The sequence below is a fragment of the Epinephelus moara genome, chromosome 2 (assembly GCF_006386435.1).
Source record: "Epinephelus moara isolate mb chromosome 2, YSFRI_EMoa_1.0, whole genome shotgun sequence".
Taxonomy (NCBI): domain Eukaryota; kingdom Metazoa; phylum Chordata; class Actinopteri; order Perciformes; family Serranidae; genus Epinephelus; species Epinephelus moara.
In genome coordinates this window covers 30138387-30158121 of record NC_065507.1, presented here as the reverse complement: position 1 = coordinate 30158121, position 19735 = coordinate 30138387, and the positions used below count along the sequence as shown (strand labels likewise).

General features: G+C 37.3%; 1 protein-coding gene across 1 annotated transcript; it reads left to right on the top strand.

Annotated features, from left to right (window-relative positions):
• The first annotated feature begins 4883 nt into the window (after positions 1–4883).
• Positions 4884–19379, top strand: postnb (periostin, osteoblast specific factor b). The gene is made up of 23 exons (XM_050068625.1): positions 4884–5010; positions 5569–5667; positions 9951–10015; positions 10239–10396; positions 10476–10640; positions 10742–10888; positions 11232–11373; positions 12383–12595; positions 12733–12867; positions 13536–13684; positions 13841–13977; positions 14173–14303; positions 14429–14559; positions 14872–14974; positions 15108–15175; positions 15426–15471; positions 15596–15625; positions 16247–16380; positions 16434–16491; positions 16615–16662; positions 17594–17656; positions 17748–17783; positions 18505–19379. The coding sequence occupies exons 1-23, from the start codon at positions 4892–4894 to the stop codon at positions 18528–18530; spliced, it is 2403 nt and encodes an 800-aa protein (XP_049924582.1). The 5' UTR covers positions 4884–4891; the 3' UTR covers positions 18531–19379.
• The last annotated feature ends 356 nt before the right edge of the window (positions 19380–19735 follow it).

The window sequence follows — 19735 nt, the reverse complement described above, 5'->3', positions numbered from 1 at the left end:
TTAACACTTACCATCAATTATGTTATTTACAGCTCTCTAATGATGTTATGATCATGGTTAAAAGAATAAGTGTTAGATTATTACCACCTATCAAGCATCAAGCGCCCTCTAGTGATGTGTAAGCTTGTAAAACACTAATGTAGTGTGGTCAGCTAAATGCAGATAAGTACACAGTAACATCACTGTGTAGAGACTGTACACCCACTGATATAACATACACATTTAAAGTGGAAAACTTCTAAACCTGTGCAGAACATGATGAAGGCTGTGTTCAAAATCATATAGGCCCACCTTCTGCTTTTAACCTGCAATCACTAACATATTAATTAGTGACTAAGTATAGTCTTAATTGATAGTACTTGCAGTTATTTATCAGTTGTAATGATAATTAAGTTTTTATTACTTATATATTTGCACAGATATTCAACTCCACACCTTCATAGCTTGAAGCTGCAGACAACCTGGGGTGCTGGATGAAATCTTTAGCTTTCTGTTACCATAGCAGCTGAGAGCAAACCACACTATCTTTAGAAAGCCAATCAACAGACTGTTTGGGGTTTTGTAGTATATCTGAAGAGCTTTCTCAATTTAGATTGATATTTCTTCTTTTTCCACTTAAAAGGAGCTTACCACCAAGATACAAAGGGAGGAAACCGCACTTAGGATCAAAACGTACTTTATCCGTTCTTTGAGGCGCATGCAGTGTTTGTGTGTGTGTGTGTGTGTGTGTGTGTGTGTGTGTGTGTGTGTAAGTAAGTGATTCAGAGTGTTCTGATTCAAAGTGTAAAAGCCACACTGCATTTCATTATCACTGCAGCATGTTCATCTGTGCCATTATTTCTCCATGCAAGTGAAACGAGTACGAGTCTTTAGTTAGAAAATTGGCTGCTCATTGGAATGTTGGGATTGTAAAGTTAATGTATTCCAGTCTTTGAGAGACGGAAAGCCCGGGTAGGGATTTTATGTCTAAGTGCTTTTCTAAAGGCCTTCACTAATCAAGTTCATAAGAGGCTTGCTGCCTTGAAAGTATCATCTTTTTAATGGACACGTGGTTGCTGAATGGATGATTTTCTGATCTTTTCAAGTCACTGGTTAAAAATACACACGTAATAGACAAGCATAACTGAGGCCACTGGTTTTCTGTTTCAGAGCTGTGACTCAGTATTGGATCCTGGGCTGAGTATTTTCCCTTTTTACAATCCATTGACTTAGTTGCCAGGAGGACATGACTTTCCTGCTCACATTTGTAACATCTGGCTAGCCAGGAGGCTGAACAACATGTGGCACAATGAATAGTGTAAGTGATGCCACTTGGGTATGCTATGGGCAACAACAACTTCTGCTTAAGCTAAACAACAGCTGCACTTTCAGAACTTAATGTTGGATGCTGTGGTTCATTTTGCTTATTAGTAATCAACCAAAAAAGACAGAATACTACAAATAGCTGCCTTTATATGTTTGACAGGTGTGCTCATGCTGTTTATAAGGAGTAGCTTATTATCATCTTCTTTGGCTATTTCTAGGGCTTGAAATTATGCGTGTGAGCCATTTCACAGACAATAATTTTCAAAGTTTGTCTGTAGTTGTAGCTATGGTACTACTGCATATATGAAGGTACAAATGGCTGTGCCCTGTTAGTTCTTCACTTGCCAAACAGTTTGAGAAATGGATCAGGTTTTGTTGCCTTGAAAGGCTGGTGTTGCTCCAATAAGAATTTGACAATTTTATTAAAGTAGTTTGACAGATGTCCAGGCTGAATTAATGAGATACAAGTACTAGCTTGCTGGTAATTAGCTACATTTATATTTACATAGTGACTCAAGTAGTTTAATTACTTATTTCGACCTTTTTTTGTGTAGTTAACTGCAGAAACTACAAACAATTTTGAGCCATAAATGGAAAGGAATGGAAAATACTGTAATTCAACCCTGTATGGTCACCATTAGTCGGAAGTATTGATAATTGCCATTCATTAACAAAAAACAAATGTTCAAATAAGTTGTTGCATGCCCTTTGATGCACAACATATGCACACCCCTTCTAATGCACAACATGGGTCAAAAACGACCCATATCCATTTCCCATGTTATTTCATGCTGGCTGAGTGTTTCTTTGCTCTATCTTTTGAAATCAAATTATTTTATGATTGAATATTCCAAGTATTCTTTAAATATCTTGTTTTTGATCACAACAGATCATTATTTCCATTTTTCTTTTCACACTTTACGAACAAGAATAGTTTTTGTATTACTACTTAAAGTTTCCACACGGATCAAAAATGACCCATTCGTCCAAGTGTGATTTAAAATTAAATGACTTAATACTATAATAATAATTTGTTTCAAATAATTACTTTAGCAGTGAGTGTGGCCAAACACTCATTCAATATTTGCAACATGTTTATTTATCATTTTGTCACCTCTGATAACAGATAACATGGCTATGTAGAGACAGAAATGACATGCTGTGGTGTTAATTAAATAAATAACATAGGGCTATTGAGTTTGTTTAATAAAAGGACAAGGTATAGACATGTTCTATAGGAAAGGTAACCTTAAATAACTTCTGTTGTGATCTGGTTCATTCTAGAACATGCGCTTCAACTAGTAGCAGCAAAGTCTGGTAGCTCTGCAATTTTACTTAGTTTTACTGAATTTTTATTATATTTTTCTCAACTACTAATGGATACTTCTGTGAAGAGAAGAGTTTATTCAAGAGAGGAGCTTTTTCGTTGAAACGGAGCAAGTCTGGAGGACACCATCCTATTAAGTTAGTTAGCCTATCTAACTACATGGCTAAGTAGCTTAGCTAACTACTTAGATAACTACTTAACTAACTACTTTGCCAAGTAGCTTAACTAACTACTTGGCTAAGTAGTTAGTTAAGCTAACTACAATAGTTAGCTAACTACAAAGAACTAAAATAGAATATGTCAACAGCTAGCTAGCTAACAGTAATTACTTACAAGTAATGTACTCACTCTCAAGGTAACCTAAACCTAATCAAATATTATGTACAACTTTATTTCACAATTATCATCAAATATTTTCTTAGGGTATTGTTTGAACAATTGTAAAACAAGACTTACATGTATCGGATGTGCAAAGGGAGCTGTGCTGAGCTGTGAATAGTTGTCCGAGGTAAGTGTGTTCCTACTTGCAAACAAACAACTCAGCCAAATGCTGACCCATGTGTGCAAACTTGATGTAGAAATACAAAAGCTGTGCTTGTTCATAAAATAAGACAGGAAAAATAAAAATGATGATTTGTGCTCAACAAAAACAAGATATTTACTGAATACTTGGAATAATAAATGATAAAATACATTTATTTCAAAGATCTATCATAGAAACACTCAGCCATAATGAATTAACATAAAAAATGGATATGGGTCATTTTAGACCCATGTTGTGCATTAGAGGGGTAGTGATACAAAAAAGGTTTTTATTCAAAAAGTAAGAAAGGAAAACATAAAATAAGGATGTATAATGATCAAAAACAAGTTAATTGAGGAAAACCTAATACTGAATGATGAAATTAATTTATTGCAAAGATATAGAACATAAACACTCAGTCGGGTCACTTTAGACCCATGTTGTGCATCAAAGGGTTAAGAAGCTACCTGGTAATCCTGCTTGGTGCAAAACCCCAACTTGGTCTCTGGTTTCTGAAAGGCTGGTGTCTGACTGATGGACATTGTATACAAAACCAAGGCTGACATTCCCTGCACTTTCTGATCATCATCATCATCATCATCATTATCGTTATTATTATTATTATCGTTATTATTATTATTATTATTATTATTATTATTATTATTATTTTGTTTGTTTTTTACTTTATTCTTTTTTTATTTTTTTATTTTTTTGCAAACTCAGTTGAGGGGCATTTTTTGCTGGCATGTGACTTTTATGTACTATTATTATATGTTGTTATAGTTTCATATCACATGTACATTGTCAATTCGATCATTTTACAAAATAGTATGAACTATTTTTTCTAGGTAACTTTATTAATCAAAGTAGATTTCTCACGAGGGTGTCTCTGCAGTTGTTCACCTTCTTCCAGTGTTGCTTTAGTAATAGCTCCCCTAACACTGGAAATATCCACTTAAAATAATGTGAGACTCACTGCCTGCACTCCCTCCCACCACTAGGTGGTGCAAACTTCATTCTGAACGATTCATACGATAAATTCTCTGGCTTTTGTTTAGACCAGAGATTATGCAATGTTTCTTTGTTTGCGGTCCAAATAAATGACACGTTTACAGAGAAGATGCTGCTGGATTCTGTATCCCATCTGCTCATTATACGTCTCTTAATGTGGTGCTGAGTTTCAGGGCCCTAAAAAATACACAGAGCTATTTGAAGCAGTACACTGAGAAGCATATTTGTTTAAGCAGTTCGTTTAAAACTTAATATTAAGCCTTAAAATCTTTTTTTTTTCTTCTTCAACATAAACTGCTAACATGTGCATACAATGTTACTTGTTTTCAATGCAATACAATCAACTTTTAAGGTAAAGAATGCTTTAATCAAGTAACACTTTGTGCAGGATTTTGAATGTGACTTCTAGAAAATTCTGGACTGGAAATTTTACTGAGATTACAAAAGCATTTTGTGAATGTAAGCATGGTCCCATTTTCAATAACAGCCCTCCATGAATTATTTAATATATTAAAATGTTTTTACTAAATATAATTAATCAAACAAAAATGATAAATCACAGTATATTTGTATAAAAATGTGGCTGAGAAGTTCTGGGTGGTCCACACATGCATGAAATGTTGCCATCCTCCTTGAGTGGAGGGTGAGACTTGTGGTATATAAACTCCCACTCTAAGTCTGCTCCCTCTACTCTGGGTCTGGAGGGGCTAGCTAAGATATCAAGGATGAAGCTCCTTTTTGTAGCTGCCTTTGCACTCTTTGTGCTCTCTACATTTGACAAGGCTGACTCTTCAGCTTATGACAAAATAGTCGCCCACAGTCGCATCAGGGCAAGAAAAGAAGGGTAAGCTTACTAATATTTTTCATTATGATTATTTTGAATGTTTTTTTCATACCTTTGTGATGTTATCCTAGTTTATTTTGCATGCAGTAGTATTGAGCTTTGAGCAACAACAATCATTAGCTTTAATCATTTGTGCACATTTGCCCCTTCTCTATTTTTATATGTAATCTGCTGCATTATAATGCAGACACATTTTATTTTACAAATATCAATTGTTCATTTATGGCACATGTTACTGAATGATGTTACCTCTACTTGTTATTTCACTTAGAAGGTTGTGCACCAGCAGGGTATAGTTGTGGTATTATAACTCAAATCTGACAAACCAATTTCATCTCTAGTAGGCGTGGATGTCTTTATTCATATTTGACAGTCTGGTTTCAGAAGCACCAGGGACAGTTGCCAAATCATTATTCACACTTCACAGTCTGGTGTCTCACCCAGCAGGGCTGTTTGTCAAATAGTAACTTAAATTTATTTAGTTTCCATTAAACTGTACTCTTATGTTTTACCTGCTAATTAATGCCTCATCCCCTTTTGACCCTCAATTCTCATCAGACCCAATGTCTGCGCGCTCCAGCAAGTCATGGGGACCAAGAAGAAGTACTTCAGCACCTGTCGTAATTGGTACCAAGGGGCCATCTGTGGAAAGAAAGCGTGAGTTATACTTTTTGTGTTTCCAACAGGTTGAGTTGTTTCTTCTGTTAAAAGAAAAACATTACAAGCAAATTCAGTGACTAAAAAGTTTAACCTGACAGTAAATTCTGTAAGTTTTTTGAAAATGTAGCATTTCTCTTCAGTGTCTGCTTCTTCTTCTTCTGCTGCTTCTTTAAGGGTGTTCATGGAAACTTGAATGTTTCCATAGAGACAGACATCTGTTATCTTACTTCGAATTAAACTACCGCCTAGAATGAAAAACACATTCATGGACGTGGCCCTAAATCCTTTGTATTGGAGACGGTCCTGTTCGATCCTATAAACTGTACATTAGGGTTTTCATAACTTAGGAAGCCTGGTCGTCGTTGAATGCCACTGTGGTGAACCACTGATTCCAGGATATGATGTGGCGGCAAAATGTTGACTCTATTCATGAATGGAAAAGAACTCTGCTCAATCATTCTAGACAACCTCTTTTTCTCTTATTGTTCCAGCCCCCACAGCACTTTTGTGTTTAAATATGGATCGAAGCCATAGCTATTTTACAGTCTTTCTCCCTCCTTCACATGCACAAACACACATTCAGCCTTCCCTCTATGCTTGCATTATGCCTAAGTCATGCTTAGCACTCTAAATAGGCTTAGTTCTTCATGATGAATACACACTGCTCATTGAACTTGGCAAATGATAATGTTGGAAACAGCCAAAGAATTTTATCTATTTCAATGGGAGTCTGACATGAGACTGTGGGATCAATTAAACCTAGCTGGGCCAAGGTTGAATTCACACAGTAAGCTGGTTTACGGATTTATACCTGCTATAGTATGCAAATCAAGTTCTCCTGAAAGCACAACTTATAACTGGTAGATTCCAGTTTGAGTTACACCAATGTATTCAACCCAGAGCTGCACTGGTGGCAGGAATTTGCAGAGATTAGTGGGTCGATTGAAGATAAAAAATATATTTTTGGTAAATAAATGTTAATTAACTTGGTTTCTGATGCAGTGAATGGACAAAAATGGTAAAAAGCAAGTCAATTTAAGATTAGGTACAACTTATGTGTTACATGCACAGAATGATACAAAAAAGTGGGGTACATGCAGTATACATTTGCTAAGATCCACATTGTACATATAGGCTGTACTTGACTCTCAATTATGTAAGTCGAATCAGATTTGGCTGTTCAATATGAATTAGTCGACTATTAGCTTATTTTTTTCTGTACAGAGTTTGCAAATTTAAATGGGGTTCAGCTGGATGTTCAGTGTTATTGTGACATTCGTGTAATATAGTAAACAAGCTAATTATGCTAATGACGGATCAGAAATGTGCAACAACCTTTTTTGCTGACGCTAGATATCAAACAAAAGCCAGAAGCTGTATCGTATTAAGTTGCTGTGAGCCATAAATGTACCACTTATAAGCAGAAAGCAGAGGATAACGGTATCTCAGAGCATTAGAAGGGAAAGCCTTTCTTCCTCCAGGCAGCTGCCTCTGTGTCTGCAGCTGCCTGGAGGAAGAAAGGCTTTCCCTTATAATGAAAGTAAAGAGCACTCACTTTGTAGCAAAATACTGATACCAGTACATTGCACAATGACTGGCCAAAAGAAAAAAAACTGCTCAACCTGACACAATCTCAACTGAGGGGTCACCCACTGATGATTTGAATCTCCAATTTTCAGTTGCAACTGTAATATACATACACATATATATCAAGTAAGATTTCCTAAACGCATTAGTTATCGTGACACAGATCATATTACCTTCCCCAACCAAACCTATAACTCTGCCATCATTCCTCCCACCCTGTCTTCTACAAGCTCCCAGATGCTTCCCAGCAGTTCACAAGCATGACAACAAAATAGAAATCTGTATTTCAGTTCAGCCATACGTTTAATTGCTTCAGTCAGCATACATGTAAGTGGTGCTGATTTAAAAGCAAACAATTTTGCTAATCATCAGTAAATTTCGCATCTAGCAGAGTACATACAACTTTGACAACAGCATCTGTCTGATTTAGACCAATCGGGACAACAAAGTTTATTCTTAATGTAATTGGTGTAGCTTGAATTGTAGATGTAAGATGTAAGAGATCTTGCCTACTGTACATAAAAAGCAATAGGGAAGCACTACCATCTTGAACATATAAAATAATTCTGGCAAAGTCACCGACCAAGATGATCTAATAGTGCCTATATTGCACTTTTTACAGTAGTTTTTGGCAAGTGTTGCAGAATCTTACTTTATTCAGCCAGCCAAAGTACTCGTACTTGTCCCAGTGAGGTTTGATTCAACAAATGAGAATATTACTGCTTCCAGAGCAGCTCTGTCTCGAAGAAAGATTTGTACAACCAAACTGCCCATTAGTGATGGGTTGAATTGGAATAAAGCCACATACAGCTTATATTATGTTAGACAAAATTATCATCATTCTTAGTGGAACAGTTCTTTTATAGAGATGCTGACAAGTCAAAAGTTTCCAATGCCATGGCCAAACACAATCCCTCTGTGTGGAGGAGCAATGTAGCGAGGGTTTTGCTGACTCTGCCCCAATGGGGCTTGTGTGATCTCATCACAATCCCTCCAACTCCATTCAACTGAGGTGCAGTTAGCCATGACCCAAAAGCCTCGGTCTCTACCCTGTCTGAATTAGTTGACATGGTTTTTCTTTTTGCTCAAACAAAAACATGATTTATTTTTAAGAGATGTTGGAAACCTTATGTCAGAAGGCTTTTTTCCCAAGAGCATCTTTTGGTTATTAATGATGATAAGTAGGTATAATTCAATCCAACTACATCTTTGTTTGTTCCCAACCCTGGTAATGGAGTCACTATTGCCCATTTTGATCTCCACGTGGCACACATATGGAGCTTTCCTGGTGTGCAGGTCTCACAGGGAAGCTGCTGATGAAGAGGAACTGCTGAACCATGGCGCACTCCTCATCTTCAATCTTCTTTTATGTTATGTAATACCAGTACAGTACTGTACTGTACATACACAACCAAATATAATGCTACTTGTTACACTGCGCCATTGTAAGTGATCAATTTGTAAAAGTCAATGACTTATTATTTGAATCATGTTGAGCTGATAAATGGAAGAAGAGGCTGTTTCCTTGTCAAAAGTTTTTTTAACAATAAAAACTGAGCAGTCTGCAGTAATGAACTCACCAGCCAACTCTTGACGCATGTGGTACTGTTTACCCCTAATAGGTACATCTGTGGTGTTCTTCATGTTTTGTCGGTCTTTTTATTGTTGCATACCGGTAAGTTATTTGAGATTTATATCTTTGTTTATTTGTTAACTTGGATCCCCTTTAGTTGCTACCCTGGTAGCAACTATTCCTAATGGGTTCCGCACATAAAAACTCAACACCAACATACAACATACATAAACACTCAACACACCAACCCACATACTGTACTTCTCACCCAAAACCCATATTCCTCTCCCACTGTAACTGAAATGTACATTTCCAAATGTCTGGCTTTCCTAGAGCTGGAAACAATGATATAGTTCCAACATGTTCAAACCTGCTGACGCAAAGGGTGCAGTCATGTTTATATGTAGCAGCTGCACTTTGAATTTTATTATCCTCCTCGGGCTACAGTGTCCAGCACTATTTACAGTAAGTGGAGAGCAGACACTGCTTCACACATGTTTGTCCAACAGCAAATAAACATTTCTCATTTGTATCTAATTGATCTAAACAGAAATCACAATAGTTATTCTCTAAATTATAAAAATCTGTAAAAGGAAAAGCTCTAAAAATCTGGTGACAATTGTTTTTCAGATTAGCTCAACTGTTTCCACAAAGACCATTGGACCCTTTAAATGTTCCTGGTGTCAACCAACATTTCCTAAAACTCAACTGTAATTACACTGTAGCTTTTCAAGGCCAAAATCCCAATGTTTCTGAGGTTAACCTAATGCCAAGTGGAGTCCAATCTAATTATTTAGCTTCAAAGAGGAGGTCTTGGTTTTATAAATACACAACTGTAATGGTAGCATAATCCTTGAGGCACACTTTCCCTTTCCATTAGGTTTCGACCTAAACTGTAGGATCACATGGTCTGTTTGGGTAATGAAGGAGATGATGAGTAACATCTGGAAACGCTATAAGACTAATGTGAAATGATGATTTAGCTCAAAACATGGCAGCCCCCCAAAATAAAAATTCCTTATACAGCTATGTAAAAAGATGCTTGTAAACAGTCTTTCAAAGGATGTGCTACTTATTTGAGATGATATCTACACTTCTGATCTGTGTGTTTTTCCTCCAGGACTGTGCTTTATGAGTGCTGCCCAGGGTACATGAAGCTGGAGGGCATGCGTGGTTGCCCTGCAGGTACAGTGGGTTAAGTGTAACAGTGTGGTCAATGTATAAAGGTTAGATCAGGCCATATCCTCCAACTGTAGAGCAGCTGTGTGCTATTTTTGAAATTAAACCAAATAAACTAGAAGAGGATGGTGCAGCATATTGTCAACAGATGTTGAGTCTTTCTTTCTAAGTCTATTATCAGACTGACAGGCTGACATCTAATAATGCTTACTGTAAATCTCTTCATTAGTGGCTCCGATTGACAACGTGTATGGCACCCTGGGTCTCGTGAAGGCCACCTCAACCCAAAAGTACTCTGAACTTTCTGAGCTGAAGCCTGAGATTGAGGGATCTGGATCCTACACCTTCTTTGCCCCCAGCAACGAGGCCTGGGAGCTTTTGGATGAAGTGAGTCTAAAACAAAACAAAAGGCTGTGGGAGCTCTCTGTCTGTGAGATTTTAACATATAATTTTCTTCACCTAACAGACAGTAAGGAGTGCACTGGTCAGCAATGTCAACATTGAACTGTACAACGCTTTACATTATCACATGGCCAACAAACGCCTCTTGACCAAAGATTTGAAGAATGGGATGACAGTCACCTCCATGTATAATGACCTCGGTCTCCTAATTAACCATTACCCCAATGGGGTGAGTATTATCACTCAGTATTATCATAGCAGTCCTCTTACTGTATAACTGCACTAAAATAACTTTAATTGGTATAACATTAAAGTGTACATTATGTGCAGGTGGTGACTGTGAACTGCGCTCGGATTATCTATGGCAACCAGGTTGCCACCAATGGAGTTGTGCATGTCATTGACCGTGTCATCAGTGCTGTTGGAAACACAATCCGGGATGTCATTGAGATTGACGATGACCTGACAACTCTAAGTGTGAGTAATGCATGTTTTGTCAAGGAAAAACATCCTGAACTAAGTGCAAGCACATGTTGCATAAGTTATTAGAATAAATGATTAGTATGCAGAATTCAGAAAATATTGCCGATGCATCAAAAACAACAAAACTGGACAAAGTCCACAGACTAAAATTTACCTATGCAGGGATTTAGAAGTAAATGAAAAACACAGACAGACTTTACATTTGTGATTTAGTTACTTAAAAAAATTTCTTCAGGTGTTGGGGTTGTTATGTCTATCACCTGCAAATGATTCTGTTGTTCTCCATTGTATATTGAATTCCACTAAACATAATCCTGCTGGTAAAATCACCATTTAGGATGTGGCTCAAAACTCTGGACTTCTGGAGAAGCTGGGTCAGCCAGGACATTACACTCTCTTTGCCCCCACCAACGAAGCTTTCGAGAGTTTGGGCAGCGACGTGTTGGAAAGACTTCAGGGTGACAAGGAAGTCCTTAAAGGTAAACCAGAGTTTCAGTCATAGAATTCTATTGCTGTTCCAAAAGATCACTCAAGGCCAGTCAAAAAATAGCAGTCAGCAGCAGAAGAAAATGATTTATATTAACTGTTACAAACTAGACCCAAATTTACATTTATTGATGAAAGTACAGGAAAAAGAAATGCTGTGATTCCCTGGCGGCATGTTTCCTAGACTATGTCGCCCATAAAGTGATTTTTTTTTTTTTTTTTTTTTTTTTTTTTTTTTTTTTTTTTTTTTTTTTTTACACGTTCAACTTCTTTCAACTCAAAACAGATGATGCTACAATGGATCTGGAACTTAAACACATTTGGCAGCAAGCTGTACATAACAAAGTTTTGTCGAAGAGTAATAAGAATAAGTCTCAAGTTTCAAGTAACACATGAAATTGTTGGTGGGAAGTCAAACGATGCAATACATAATTTGACGCTTTGGTAATGTTTTTGGCATTCATTTAGAGTTACTGGTTGTGAGTAGGTCAGGATCCATACACTGTAGCTGTTAGTATTTTTTTTTCAAACATTTGCAAGAATTATACCACTATAATCGTCAACTGGGGCAAGTTAAAGCCTTCAAATGTACTGTAAACTCTTTTAACTATCCCGAAGAAACCAACAAAAAAGTGCAGAATTTCAACATTTTTAACATTAGCTTGTTTTGCGTCAATACTGAGAGGCAGGAAACAGCTGCTTTATTGAGCAAGCTGGTCATATTGGCAACAACCCAAAAAATTTTATTAGCCCACAGCTTGCCTTATGATGTGAGATCAGACCATTTCACACAAAGTTAAACAGAACTGTGATGAAATCTCAAGTCTTCTCAGTCAAGGACCCAAGGGATCCAAAGGGTCTTCAGGTTCCCATGGTGTTTTATCCTCAGCTGCAGTATGCTGAGAGAGGACATAAAACAGCCCATGCAGCCAGCTGACCTACTCTGCATTAAAATAAATATCTACTTATACACCTAAACCAGACTTTGTCTCACTTTTTCAGCTCTTTTGAATTTCCATCTCCTGGACTCAGTCCAGTGCTCTGAGGCCATCATGACTGGCACCTCTTACGAGACCCTGGAGGGCAACAACATTGAGATTGGCTGTGATGGCGAAAGTCTAACAGTCAACGGCGTCAAGATGGTGCGCAAGAAGGACATTGTCACCACCAATGGTGTCATTCACCTTATTGACAAAGTGCTCATGCCAGACTCAGGTTAGACTCCCATCTTTTCCTCTTATTCAAGCATATCTGGCTTACTACATAAATATGTATATTGTTCCTGGTGCTTTTTTCTTTTCTTTTTTATAATCCTTATTTTAATGCTTTTGGAATTTCGTATGCCCCTTAAGCTAAGCAGGTGATGGAACTGGTGGGAAGCTCCCAGTCAACATTTGGTGATTTGGTGTCCGAGCTTGGCCTTTCTGCTGACATGAGAGCAGACGCTGATTACACTTTGCTGGCTCCCCTCAACATTGCCTTCAATGGTCAGTAATACTGCTTGTAACATCACACAGACCCCTGTTTTCCATTTAGCATGTGGCTAAATATGAACCCTGTCTGCTCTACACTTAGTCACAGTCTGGAATAAAGGGGAATATTTTTTAATCTCCCCTTGCCTGCTGAGTCATAAGTAAATAGATATGTACATATTTGGAGCTTCAGGGAAATTATGGATTTATTGGGGCACTGCAGAAACATTATCCCATGTAAGACCAAATACCCACTCCCCCAGAAAACATTCCTGGACTACACCAGAAGGGAGTGGAGATGTTTTGTGTCTGTAACAAGAATGTGTAATTAATCCAGACTGAATACTTTTATCTTTGTAGGCATACAGTTTTAAATGGGTGTAAGGAATGCACAAGTAACAGCTGGATATAACAGCACCCTTATATTCAAACTGTAAATTCTTCTATGTACAGTCCATCATATCTCATGATGTGTAGGTAACTATGGTTCGTCTTCTGAACTGTGCAGTAAATTAAGTCTCTCATAGCAGATTTGTCTTTGCTCACAGTTGTATTGCTCTCTCTCTGGACAGAATGATAAGAATATAAATACCTGTTTCTGTTGCTAAAGCCAAAACATTAGATGTAAATCTACAATGTTACGATATGTTTTATTTAAATGGGAAATACAATTTCCTCTGTAGATGAAGTGATGTCCATGGATCAGAGCTTGCTCAGGATTATCCTGGAGAACCACATCTTGAAGAGAAAGATTGTCCTGGGACAGTTGTTCAATGGCCAGCAGCTGGAGACCATTGGAGGAAAAATTCTCAGGGTCTTCATCTATCGTACGGTGCGTCCTCTTCTCTGAAGTTGTGCCCAAAAATTATGGCACGATTCCACTAAACACACACTATATGCATTACCCCTCTCATTTGACCATCAATCCTCATGTCTTTGAGATGTGACATTAATCCCCTTGCCTTTAACTTGTGGATTGTTTCTGCAGGCTGTGTGCATTGAGAATTCCTGTCTGATAAGAGGTAGTAAAGAAGGAAGCAACGGGGCCCTTCATCTCATGAGGACTCTGTTAAAACCGGCAGAAAAAACTATGTTTGAAATTCTGGTAGAAAATGGAGGGTTCAAGTAAGTACAGAGAAATGTTAGTGAAATTGGACTACGGTATTAAAACGCAGCATAGTACTCAAACCACATCTTTCTGTATCTTTCCATTAAATCCACATGGCACATATGGCAATGAGAAAGTGCTGCTGTTGCAATATGTCAGCCCTCAGTGGTTTCTGTAACAGCCAACTTACTGTTTTCTTCTCTGTGCTGCAGGATCTTTTTGTCTCTGATGGAAGCTGCTGGCTTGACTGACCTGCTAAAACAGGAGGGAGACTTTACTCTGTTTGCCCCAAGTGATAAGGCTTTCGCTGGTTTGAGCGAGAATGATTTCAACTTGTTGAAGGGTAGGTCTCCCAGACTCCCTTTACCTTTTAATGTGTTAAAGTACTCATGTTGATAGTTTAAAATCACACAAAATAATGATAATAATAATAATGATAGTTTATGTGCTTGCCACTCTTAATTTCAGGTGACATAAATGCTCTCAGAACCATTCTTCTGTATCACATCAATAAGGGTGTCTTCATTGGTGGCGGTTTGGAGTCTGGGGTGACAAACCTTCTCAAGTCTCTTCAGGGCAGCAACCTCAAAGTGATGTCTGTAAGTATTTAGCACAGTAGGACTAAACATCTTTTATCTTTGATCAATAAACTTTATACCTTAAGCAATTCAAGCTTTATACCTTTTGTTATCTTTATGTATAAAGGTATAAAATGTATTTTAATTATTCAGTAAAATTATGATATATTATTTTTATCTGATAAAAGCTTATCTTCAGTTTTGTAACTGAGTAACCTCAGAAAGCTAATAACATGATTTACTGTAGAATAGAGTTCATTCCTCATACAGGTTCATTCAGGTCCATCATTTTGTGGTTTTCTTGTTTGTAATTGTTTTAACTGTCTCCCCCAGGCAAACAACACTGTGCAAGTGAATTCTGTCCGAGTCCCTGAATCTGATATCATGGCCACAAATGGAGTCATTCACTTCGTCAACCAAGTCTTGTATCCCGGAGGTACAATTTTCTAACCAGTCAACTTTGTTCATATTCCCTTCCTTTTGTAAAATCTGTCAAGAGATGCACTTTCTGCATGACCCTAACTGTTGTAAAGGCCCAACAGCAGTTAACGCCCTGTGCTTTCTTTCAGATATCCCTGTTGGAAGCCAGGATCTCCTTACACTATTGAGGAGGTTCATCACTTACATGCAAATTAAGGTGTCATATCAAAAAGTTTGTTCTTGTTATTAAAGCTGCAAGGCTTATAAGCTTATAAAGGGCAGGGTGCAGTTTTCTCTCTACAGATGTTGTTTTTTTTTATTATTCCTTGGCTGCCAAAATGTTCTTTATGTAACCCAACATGCGTACAAGACAAGAACCTGCTTGAAGACCATCTGTGAAAAGCATGAAGCTAGTGCTTTTAAAAAAGGGTGTATCTTCTGTAACAGATTTTTATCTTTTTTTACAGTACATTCCAGGATTCAGATATCAGGAGATTCCCCTTACATTTATGAGTAAGTAGCCATAATATTGTGCTTATTTGTGTTGGTTACTGTTTTTGCAAAATGCAGTATTCTTAATCTTCTGAGAGGCACCCTTCACTGTCATTAATGGCTTTATATCTCCTGTTGTTATCAGAGACGATCATCACTCGTGTCGTCGAGGAAGGTACAGTAATGATGATTACAGAGTATCATCATAATGTGATTCCTAATCAGTAAAAGTGACAGGTTATGTTTGATTAATGAAACAGTTTCATGCATAGAATAGGGGGAAAAAAATAGGGAGGCTCCTGTCTGTTGAGTTGAAACATGTACTGATAAATCACTGACGCTTTTCATTTGTCCAGATAATTTCACACACATGCAAGTTCATGCACACACACATGCAAGGTTTGACAGCTGAAGTAGCATTAATAAGACAGAGGACAAAAGAGGATCTTTCTTTCTGCTACTGGCTAATTACTTGTACCAGTCAGCAATAAAAAAAAAGAATAATAAAAAACAAAAATAATAAGCCTTATATCTAAAATATCAAGAAACACAAATAGAAAAAACAACACAATTTATTAAATTAAAACAGCAGTGCAAATTTAAGAGACTAGACTTTAAAGACTAGATGCCAGAGATCCTGTGATTATGAATCACATTTTTGTTAAAGCAACCTTTCTGATCCAGTGAAAGGTCCATTTGTTATGATACCTGCGTACAAATGGAAAATTCTCTGTATCGAGGGGCTGTGCTGCCTGTCATTTCAATATAGTGACACATGCCTTCTTTGCTTTTTCAGTTCCCGATGTAACCAAAGTGACAAGGGTTATTCAGGCGGAACCCTCTGTGACCAAGGTCACCAGAGTCATTGAAGCTCAACCCTCCATCACCAAGGTTACCAGAGTCATTGAAGGTCCACCCTCCGTCACCAAGGTTACCAGAGTCATTGAACCAGAGTCATTGAAGGTCCACCCTCCGTCACCAAGGTTACCAGAGTCATTGAAGGTCCACCCTCCATCACCAAAGTTACCAGGGTCATTGAAGGTGATCCCTCCTTCACCAAAGTTACCAGAGTCATTGATGGGAAATATTTTTTACTTGAATCAATATGCCAGTAGCTTTATATCATTTATCATCTTACAAATTTGTGAATGCTGTCGTCTGCAGGTCCTCAGTACTCAGTCAGCACTGGCACCACCAACATCGACCTGGAAGGTCAGTGAAACTAATTCAGACTTGAAAACAGAAATCTGATGAAGCAATGCATAAGATTTGGGGGGATTTAGTGGCATCCAGTGGTAAGGACTACAGATTGCAACCAGCTGAAACACCTTCTGGTTAGAAATCCTTTAGTGTTCACTGTTAAGGAGGTTTTTAACCGGGAGCCGGATTACCCACAGAGGTTTCTTCCTCCACAAAACAAATAAACAAGGTGACTTAAACTGGTAGAAACACAGAACAAAGCAGTTTAACATTACAATCAGTTTTTGTCCAATGTTGTTCAGCATGTTAGAGATGAGCCGCTATAGTCCAGAGGGGTTGCTAACCATGGTAGTTGATGCAAAAATGCAAAAATGCAAAAATGTATATGACACTGTCTAGAGCCAGTGTTTGGTTTGACCATTATGGGCTACTGTAGAAACATGGCAGTGCAACATGGCGGACTCCATGGATGATATTCTATTTCTGCTGTTATATCCCCCTAAGTCCTACTAACTGAACCTGGACCCTCAAGAAAGAACAATTGTGTGTTTTGTTTTTTTAAGCACTATAAAGAATGGTGTTCAATGTTTTATCATTCAGTTCGCTGCACGTGTGCACATTAGCCTCCCATTTGGTTGGATTTGCAAGGACATATATTTTCCACTGATACATATAAAAAATTTTAAGTCAGATTCACACTAGTTCAAGTGATATACTACACACAACACAAACACAAACATGCTACAGTATAATTGATGCTAATAGGTGATTCAGTATGTAAATTTTATGAAATTGCAGGTGTTTAAACGCATGCTCAGGTACAGTGTAAAGATTGTCATTGCTATATTAAGGATAAAATAACCAGAATATAACCTAATTATTCTTTGAGCCGAATTTAAAAATAATCCACTTTCTCATCAAGTATGTTTTCTTTTTCCTTCAGGAATTGACCTTTCAACACTTAACGCTGAAGGGGACGCTGAACGACTTACCAAAATGATCCAAGGTGAGTTTCATTAGTTTGTGCATCTCAGAGACTGGGTAAGAATATTTTATAAATAGTGTGTGACTTATATGTTTGTGTGCCTTTGAAGCAGGCAATACGAGAAGAACCTCTACTCGAAGAGTTGTAGGTAAAGAAAATAAATCAGTGCAATTTCAATAAATGCAGTGTAATCTGGGAGATAGTTCAGGTGGTCAGTCGGAGTCCGCTGCTGTGTTCTCATGGCATAATCTTCTCCCTGCATCATATATCCAACACACCCCTTCAATCATGGCAGGTGTGCTTAAAGGAATAATTCAACATTTTGAGAAATACACTTTAGTCAATCACTTTTTTGCTGAGAGTTAGATAAAAAAGATTGCTTCCACTTTCATATATAAATGGTATTAATCTTCTCATTTAACTCTTGGCAAGAAAGTAAATCAGTGCATTTCCTGAAATGTCAAACTGTTAACACTGTTAACTGTTTGAACCAACTGTGCGCTGCTAACCCTTTTGCTGCCATGCTTGGCGCCACAATGTTCATGTAAAAGCTATGCTGACACTTGATGCTAAGGCCACAGTGGCTGCTGTTCATACTGTATAGCATTTCATGAGCCCCTTTTTCACTGCGGCATCCACCTGTAGGCTCTGAGTCTATATGCCTCAGTATAGGTGAAGTTATCATCATCACTCCCCATTCCTGCTGTGCTGAGCTGAGCTTGGTGTTTCTTTGTAGGGAGTGATGAGATCAGAGCCAAAATGCCAAACTTAAACGCAATACATAGTCTACATTCACATAATAATCTATTTCCATAAGTTGAATGATTTACATGTATTTATGGTTCTAACCTTTTCCTTTTGTTTACCAGCTGGCAGGAGGAGGGCAAAGGAATGAGGATGGGCGGATGAGAATATCAACGTTATAAAGGCAGAGTGAGACACCAAACCCGGATGATAAAAGTGATGTTTTAATACAGGGGATACACTTAGAAAGTCAGTGATTCCAAATATACTGTAACAGGTATATTTGACAAAAATAAAACTATTCTCATAAACAATTTAATGGTGCTTTGAATGTATATCTAGTACGTGTGCAATGTCTGGAAAGAGTTCAGCATATTCAAACAGAGTTCAAATTAACGTTTTGGCATGACTTTAAAGACACAGAGCAAGTCAGGGTAGCAATAAAATCCAAGCCATTAGAGAAGTAATAAAAACATTTCAGTTCTAAATTTCTCTGTGCATTTGCTAGAGGTGAAGGTTAAAACAAAGAGATTTTACTGGCTGTTTCAGAAGATTTATAAATCTTAGCATGATAAACATGAAAAAAATAGAAGGTTTGTTTTCAGGCTTAAACTGTTACATTCTTTTAATTTCTGTGGCTGTAAAGTGGTTAAGGTTTTGTGTAAATTTTGTCTATGCTTGTTTCATGTGGAACGATGTATCCAACTCCAGGGTTTTTTCCTTTGTTTTTTATTACATCTTCCAATAAAGTGCATTCTTTATAAACATACGCCAATTTGAAAAGGGCATCTGAAGAGATTGTTGTTTGGAGTCATTTCTAATGTACTTGTAAAGTTCTTAAGTAGTCAACATTGGTTCAGAAAAGAGAGTCAAATTTCAAATCTAAATATCATGTCTGCATTTTGTATTTCCAAAAACGAGGTCTTTAAATTAGACTGCAATATTTCTGAGTCATTCTTTTCAATGGCCCAGTCATTTTTCTGTATGTTTAAGAGGGAACTTCCAAGAGGACATTATGTAAAATATGAAATAAACTGGGTTCAATGTGCAAAAGTACTCTCTTTCTTTCATTTTTCACAGAAAGTGTGTAATTCCATATAATGCTAATAAGATGCTAACTTACCTAAAAAATACAACTTATTTTATGCTATGATACTACTACATAGCTTAATACAAAAACAAGTCATTCATTTTAACTTTAACTTCAGTAATTACGATTTTATTTACAGTGGGTATTATGAAATAAACAACAATGAATGCACTGTTATATGTTTATCAGAAGATAAATCATATCAAAGTCGGTGTTTGTGACAACACAGCCAGTTAAAGTTTTTGCCCTGAGGTTGCTGGGACATA